The 7,938-nt window shown below is 35.2% G+C and overlaps 1 protein-coding gene and 2 long non-coding RNA genes across 6 annotated transcripts; 1 reads left to right on the forward strand and 2 right to left on the reverse strand.

The window, feature by feature from the left end:
* Positions 1-1,123: 1,123 nt before the first annotated feature.
* On the forward strand, positions 1,124-1,448 carry LOC127151735 (uncharacterized). Its single transcript, XR_007824892.1, has 2 exons — positions 1,124-1,236; positions 1,354-1,448. It is a non-coding gene; the product is annotated as an uncharacterized LOC127151735 (long non-coding RNA).
* Positions 1,449-2,334: 886 nt separating this feature from the next.
* Positions 2,335-2,768, reverse strand: LOC103500704 (uncharacterized). Its single transcript, XR_540130.3, has 2 exons — positions 2,594-2,768; positions 2,335-2,385 (listed from the first exon to the last, which is right to left on the reverse strand). It is a non-coding gene; the product is annotated as an uncharacterized LOC103500704 (long non-coding RNA).
* Positions 2,769-3,379: 611 nt separating this feature from the next.
* On the reverse strand, positions 3,380-7,689 carry LOC103500705 (protein Brevis radix-like 2). 4 transcript variants are annotated; one of them, XR_540131.3, is made up of 7 exons: positions 7,009-7,689; positions 6,620-6,813; positions 5,960-6,333; positions 5,167-5,305; positions 4,490-4,869; positions 3,823-3,969; positions 3,380-3,690 (listed from the first exon to the last, which is right to left on the reverse strand). XR_540131.3 is itself a non-coding variant. In XM_008464105.3 (6 exons), exons 2-6 carry the CDS (start codon positions 6,737-6,739, stop codon positions 3,891-3,893), a joined length of 1,092 nt encoding a protein of 363 aa, XP_008462327.2. In that variant the 5' UTR covers positions 6,740-6,813; positions 7,009-7,689; the 3' UTR covers positions 3,380-3,890. The 4 variants fall into 4 exon arrangements, 2 of the variants coding, with proteins under 2 accessions (XP_008462327.2, XP_008462328.2); XR_007824891.1 differs by having other exon boundaries at positions 6,620-6,847; XM_008464105.3 differs by having other exon boundaries at positions 3,380-3,969.
* Positions 7,690-7,938: the final 249 nt, after the last annotated feature.

Genomic DNA, 7,938 nt, shown 5'->3' on the forward strand with positions numbered 1-7,938 from the left:
TTTAGTATTACGAGAATACTTACTCGCTTATCAATAGAAACGGTACCTAAACTTTCGTAGTACTAGAAAAACCATATAAATCTAGATTTGAATGTCTTAGGAGAGTGATTTTCATGAACATCTTAACCATATCTCATCATTGTATACATTATTTACTTGACTGTTCGGCTTAATTGCTACGGGTGAGAAACTGTGAACATTTCATGGTGTATACTTGCAAGGTTGATGAGAAAATAAAATTCATCTTTCAAAAGGATAACGAATATAGCATCGATTATTTATTGGTGTTCTGATAATATGTATATAAATCAAATGTGATGGCACTAACGAAAGAACAAAAGAGGCCCTAAATCACATACAAAACAAGAACTACAAATTGCTGGTTAGCTTAAATATTACGTAAAAAAATTGATTTATTAATAAGGGAACAAGGAAGTAGTTGCCAACTTGAACATAACTAATCAAATCAAGGTACATGTGCGCTAGACCAAGTTATTAAAGGTTTGAATCCCACACCCATCCTTCTATTTCCATAACTATGTAGGTGAGGTTAAACTTTTGGCATCCTTTGATTCCTATTTAATGTATTCATCTATAGTTTTCTTTTTTCCATAATGGTGGACATCAAACCATCAACATTTATAATGATAACGGGTGTCTTAATCCATTCGGAATCACCCTATTAATCGCTAAAGCAAAAGTTATCTTTCAATGTAACCATCCAAGCATTAGCTTTCACCACAATATTATTTGATTCCTAACATTTGCGGGTCTAGAAAGACAACGAAATGAAATAGGATATGTAATATGAAAAACAGTAAGCAGCCACATTGCATTAATCAAAAAAGCAGGCAGACAAACCTTTATAGTAATATAATTATGAGCATAAAGCCTCATTTTCTAGCTATATTCAGACACATACATCTAACTCAGAGATATTAATTGAAATTATACCCAAACACATGCACTTGTTATCACAAATATTTAGTATCTATAACGACTCAAATTGGTTGGAATAACTTGTGATGTGAACTAGTGGGTTTGGAGTACTGTCAGTGTCAAAGCCCATAGGTGTGACCAATAAATCTTGGTTGGACAAGCCAATTTGCATCTTAATCCAAACTTCAAACTCAGACCTTCACTCCTAATACTCCTCTGAAGTTGGCTTTGCTAATCAGAAACGAAGACTTGAAGTTATAAATATCCTAAATTTGTGCAGTTCTTCCTCAAACATAAGTAAGAGTTTGTGTGTGGATGTAATGTAGATAATCTAATGGGGGAAAGACAGTTCTTCATAATTAAAAATCTTCAATACCTAAAGCCAACTCGTCTAAACTCCCTATTTTGCCACAGGCAGCGCCCTGCTATGAATATGGAGTCCCAGCTCGTCCTTTCAACGCATGGAATCATATTTTCACCTAATTTCCAGATCTTGGAAGGATTAGGAGGTGAGATGCTTAGATCTTGTTGATAACCATTTGGTTTTTGGCATTTTGTATTTGAATATTAAGCCTATAAACATTACTTCTACCTATTGGTTTCTTTGTTTTGTGGTCTATAGTCTAAGATCATTCTCAAAATCAAAACCAAGTTTTGAAAACCCAAAAAAATCTGTTTTTAAAAGAAAATTTTCTCTGTTTTCTGAATTTTGGCTAAATAAATTAAATATTTACTTTGGAAAAACGAAAACCATGATCAAAAAATTGTGAGAGTGATCACAAACTTCAAAAACCAAAAACCATTTGTTATCAAACATGGCCTTAGCTATTAAAGAAAATCCTTTGAACTTGTAGGAAAAGCACAAAATGAGAGATTTGGATTATTGACTGAAGCAATGGTAAAGAAGGATAAATGGTTCATTCTCTAGGCTTTCCAAGAGTAATTGAGGGGTTATTTAGGGGTTAGGTTCCACTGAAGAACACACTTAGAACTTAGAAGCAAACAAAATGTCAATCTACACTCCCAGTGCAATGAGAAAATTCCTAGTTTCTAAAATACCAAGATTGAAAAGAAAAAAAAAACATCAGTTCTCAAAGACACTGAAAATGTGAAAGGCTACTACTACAAGTATGAGAAACAGAACAAGATGAGAAACATTTGATCAACATTCAAACAAAAATTGGAGTAATCACTAACAGCTCAAACCCAAACAACATCCGAAAATAATTCGTCTGAAGTCCATTAAAGGCCTGTTTAGTTTGATATATGCAGTATGAATTCAGTTTTATACGTTCATATCCATTTATAGATTCCACATGCTTGATAGATCCAAAAATAGACGAAACTGCTCTGTTTATAAGCAATCATCAATTTCAAAGTTAAAATAAGCCTTGATTAACAGTCGGAAACACCACGAAACTTTGCAGTTCCAGTTCATTTCATAACCTAAATTCATTACTCCAAATTTAGAAATAGATCGAGTGTCTACTGATCATTATCAAAAAAGTGAAGGAAAGTAAAAACAAAGCTGTAATTCCTCTAAATCTTCTTCATGCTTTCGTACAAGATTCAAATAAGAAAAATCCAGAAGAACAAGGAGAACACATTTGGTTTAAAGATCAAGTAGTAGATATCAGGTCGACGAGTATTTTACCTGAGGAATAAGCGGCCTCTTCGTGTTGGTCCTCCATTGATGAGCTGAATTCGAGCAGCAGCGTCAAACGGCCATTAACATCTCCAGGCCTGGCGCCATGGATTCATCTTTTCAATGAAATGTAATTATTTTTCTTTTCCTTTCATTTAAAATTAATTTTCTTGAGGAAAAATGAATTTTCATGTCATTTTAAAAAAAAAAATTAAGAAAATTTGATATGCCAAAAATTAAAGAAAGTGATACTTTATTATTTAGATTAAATAATAAATTCCCTATAAACTTTTATTTTTATCTCTAGCCTTCCGCCCATTCTAATTTTAAAAAAGTGGCAAATTATTATATGTAATTGTACTTTTATATTTTTGTATCAAATTGTTTCGTAAATATTAAAAATGTCAAAAAAGACAATAATTCACCCCTACAAAATAAACCCTACAAAATAAAGGATAATTATAATTGGTTTCACTTTTAGAAATAATATTTAAAATTACAAATATAGCAAAATACAAAAGACTTTTATAATTAATAGATTTTGATAGGTTTTATTATATTAGTAAATTTTTTTAAAATGTTGTTATATACTTAATTATTTTGATTTAATTGCTATATTTTTTACTATCCCAAAATAAAAGAGAAAAAAATTGTTTTGACCTCAAATTAGTCGCATTGCTTCGAGTATGGGCACTAATGTAATAAAATATCATGTATTTGAACCACGTAGGTCAATCTTTAGATATAACCTAGTCTTAGGAAATAAATAGTAGCACGAAAAAATGGAGACCATAATAAGAGTTGTGAAGAAGATGGCCTGAAGTTTGGGCCTAATATGGGCCTCAAATAAAGATGGCCTGAAGTTTGGGCCTAAAACGGGGCTCAAATAAGAGAGGTTAATGGGCCCAATGAAAGTTCCCACCCAACAACCATTAGTTCTTTCTAAAATGAGAGACACAAAATGGAGAACATGGAATATTTGAATGGAACAGTATAGATTCTGTTAATAATCTCACTATCATCTCTTTTTTTTTTCTAAACCATTTCCCTAAAACCACCAACTTAACCAATGTTATATCTTTCAACATCCTTTGATTCCTAACAACCTGAGAAAGAGAGGCACAAGTCACATAGAGAAGTCTAAATTGAAAGAGACAGAAGGGCAGAGAGAGGAGAAAAGAAAAGAAAAGAAAAGAAAAGAAAAGAAAAGAAAAGAAAAGAGATTAAAAAAAACCCACAATTTGCAACTAAAACATCATTTGGCAATGAGGAAAAGGAAATGCAACTCCAGTTTAGTTACCCCTCATCACAAATACTGTTCTTGTATCCTTGCTCTGTTCTCTTCCCACCATAATCTTGCATGCATTTCGCCAAACTTTTCTCGACTGAATCAAAACAAATCGAAAGAGGTCACTTTTGCAGTAAATCAAAAACAAGATGGTTCAAAACATAAACCATGCCTGTAATTTCCAGCTTAATATACCAAAATGAGCATATGACAATTGAAAATACAGGTATATCTATTTATCCAACTCAAAAAAAAGAATAGAGCCTTCAGTTGTTTAAGAACAAGCTCCAAGAGTAGTTTAGGAGCCTAGATTGCGTACCAATTTTTCAAACTTGAAGTAATAATGTGAAGTGTCTAATTTCTAAAACATTTTTTGGGACCTCTGAAATAGTAAGAAAGTGGAAAAATTATTCGACGAAGACTATCTCAATGTGATTGACCCATGTGGATTAAAAAGCTTGTAAATATAAAATTGAGACACTTTCTTCTTATACGTCTAACGGTAAAAAACTGTAAGTCACATTGTGATAGTCTCCTGTAAAATAATTTCTACAAAATTGCAGCGAGAAAAGGGACAGTTTCTTAAGATATTTATTCTCATTAAGAATATTCAATACCTGAAACGAATGCGTCTCAGCTCCCTCGAGCCACCTGGCAAAGCTCGGATAGTGATGTATACTCCAGGTTCATCCTCCTCAATCCATTCAGTCTCCAAGTCACTAGCATTACTTACAGAAAGATCTTCTGACTGATCTCCCTCGCTGGTCCTAACAGAACCATCTGCAGATGATGTCTCAGTTTTTGCGTCGTTTGTGGTGGAAGGTTTAATGGATGAAGCTAAACCTCCTAAATCATAGCAACGAGGGGGTTGGTTAGGACGGTGATCGAAGGATTCTGAAGACGAGTTTCCTAATGGTCGATTTGTGTTTTGAGGAAGCCGCTCGTTTGTCAAAGGTGGGGTAGCAGGGCTGTCCTTGGCTGATTGAATCTTCGAGTCCTATAAAGGAATAGGATTCATTAACCATGTAACAAAAATTTACGATCAATGCAAAACGTAAACTTGCTGAATCAAAGAGACTATAGGCTTCTGCATGTGCAATTTTGATATGGTTAATAACTCTCAAAACCACTTCATGCTTTTAATAATTCAAAATCAATTTTTATGGTATAAATTGACAAATGTAAAATCAAACATGAAAATTGATTATGAAAATGATTTCTTTTGGAGAGATTTTAACACCGATAAAAGTGATTTTAACCATCTCAAAATCATAAAGTGCAGCTCAAAATTTACCTCGTCTTCTGACTGTGGTGGGGATGGTGGGAGGGGAACAGCTTGGCTGTTGAACCGCTGCACATTATACAATTCCATAACCTTCTCATAATTTTCAGCCCACCATCTCTGAGCTTGCCATTTGTTGAACAATTCGCGGCTGATTGATGCAAGAAAACGAGGCTTAGCAGCCAATCAAGCAATTACAGTATGTTCTCATACATTTAAAACATTTAAATTCATGATTCATAAACACAAAAGCATGAAAAAGAAGGAAATGAAGCAAAATATATAAATTCCACCTCGATCACGAGACTCCCACCTCCTATGCATATTTTACAGGATAATGTAATTACTGAACAAATTTGGGAAGCAATCTGAAGAAGTTTCATTGCACCAGACAACAAACTATCTAACCATTTTCACTGTCTGAAACTTCATCTTACAAAACTACAGAAATTAATAAGACAAATGACCTCAGTTTACAAAGAAATAGTTGTTCTGTGTTAAATCACATGGTCAGCTTATGAAAAATTGTAGCAAATAGCAATAAAAATAGTCCAAATTGAAAAATACCTAAATCTTTACTAATGGCTCACTATTTCTTGAGGGGTAAAAGTGACTAAGAGTTCAGACACTTCTATTTGAATCACCAATCAATCTAAAAGTTGAAGCATAAGTGTTGGTGTAAATTTAACTTTGTACCAATATTTCAAGTGAGTCCAAACCTTGACCGACACAAGCTGACAAACAATTGATTCACTTCCAGACAAATTGGTATCTTGAGCAACAGTTGAATTACAGATGACTTTACCTGAAACGAATCCGTTTGAGATCGTTTCCTCCCTGTGGAAATGAAACGAAAGTGATAAGCACGCCAGGCTCCACTTGGGCAACCCATTCCTTGGGTTCGTCTTCTTCCATGAAAACAATCTCAGTTCGTCCACTTCCCGAAGCCGGAGTTCCTTCCCCACTTGACAGAGCTTTCAACCTGCCCTCCATTTCCTTTCCCCATTGCCTTGGCGTGGAATTTGAACTCCCAGTCCGCTTGTATGAACAATGAAACCTGGCCGAATCTGATGCAGAATCAGATTCTGCATATTTATACTTGCGGTTATCACTTGACGAACCTGAACATGGCTTGCAGTTCTTGTAAGCTCCGGAGGCTTTCAGAGCGATATCCTTGATCTGAAAGTAGAAGGAAAAATTCCAATCATAAACATCAATTTCACAGTAAAATGAGGTTTCATGAATGTCAATAACAATACGGAAAACGTCAATTTCACATTAATTCATTGTCCGGCTTCTTTCCCCCAACTTTAAAAATCGAACTCCTCCTCCGTTTTGATTCCCGTTTAATTGAAAGAATTGGTGGTAGAAGAGAAAATTACCCTCAAAATTATGCAGCAACAGACTCCATTTCCTTGAAATTCTCAGAGAATAGAAACAGAAACACAGAATCGAAAATGTTTACCTGAGCAGTGAGAGCCTTGATTGTTTGTTTAGTCCTCGGTGTAGCAATGGAATCTTCTCCTTCCTGCTGGTGCAGAGATCCATTGTTGAGCTGCTTCGAACAGGCTATACACGTCAACATCTCCGGTACAGAAAGCAACAATCCAGCGAGGGAATGGAAGAAAAAAGGCAAACCGAGTTCGAGAAGCTCAGTGACTGCGCAGAATCACAAGATCTTGTCTGTTATCAGCTAGAACAAGATAAAAAAGAAAGTAAACTCAAATCGAATGGCCTAAGGAATACAGAATAATAAAGTGAGGCCGAATAAAGCAGTAGAATCAATAATAAACAAAGAAAGAAACAAAAAACAGAAAAGAAAAGCAAATAGAATGAATGAAGAGAAGTATTCACCAGTAATAACAGCTTACGGATTAGAGAGGACAAGAAAAAGGCAAAAGATTGAGTTGGAAAACGATCACGTCGAGCAGTCGCTTTCCATAACTTTCAATCAGGACCCGTAGAAAGAGAAGAGAAAAAAAAAACAGATTATGAAGAAGAAGAAGAATGAGGAAAAAGTCGATTGGATTGGAAGTAATCGAATCGATTTGGAATCGTTGGGATTAGAGAAAGAGGGTTTCTACGCTACAAAAGAAACTTTAAATACACAAAACTCATCAGATTCTTCCTTCCTTCCTTCCTTCCTACAATCGCATTCATTCATTCGCGCAGGCTTTAATCTTCTTTTTGCTTTTTTGCTTTTTCGTTTGTGATGATCAGCGTGAAAGCCAATTACGAGGAGTGAAATGCACTCAATGGTTTCTTCATCTTCTTCTTCGTTCTTTTTCCTCTGGTTCGTCTTCTTCTTCCTCTTCTTCTCTCTCTATGGACCATTGAGATTTGGGCTGCAGCAGCGTACAGAGACAGAGCCCTACGCTCCGTAACGCTCGTTTCGACGCGGCGCGGCGTAGCGCAGAGCCGGCCTATGTGGCTAGGTCTTCAATGCATAGCGCAGCCGAATGCCGCCGCCGCCGCCGCCGCCGCCGCAGCTGTAGAGAGAGAATGAGAGAGGCGTTTTTGTGTTTGGGAATTTGATATGATTCACTCACGAGGATGGTGCCCCCACTCACGTGCGGTACCAACGTTTTTTTGGATCCAAATAAATTCTAAAGTAAATATTAATTATTATTATTATTTTTTAGTCAGATTCGAATATTTGACATTTTTATTTAACAATAAACTAAAACACTCAATTGGATTATGAACAATAATTCATCCTTCCAACCGGAGCTCATATCAACCAGCACTTATTTGTATTTGAAACTAATAATTTTTAATAATGAA

The sequence above is a fragment of the Cucumis melo genome, chromosome 1 (genome assembly GCF_025177605.1).
Source record: "Cucumis melo cultivar AY chromosome 1, USDA_Cmelo_AY_1.0, whole genome shotgun sequence".
NCBI classification, from domain to species: domain Eukaryota; kingdom Viridiplantae; phylum Streptophyta; class Magnoliopsida; order Cucurbitales; family Cucurbitaceae; genus Cucumis; species Cucumis melo.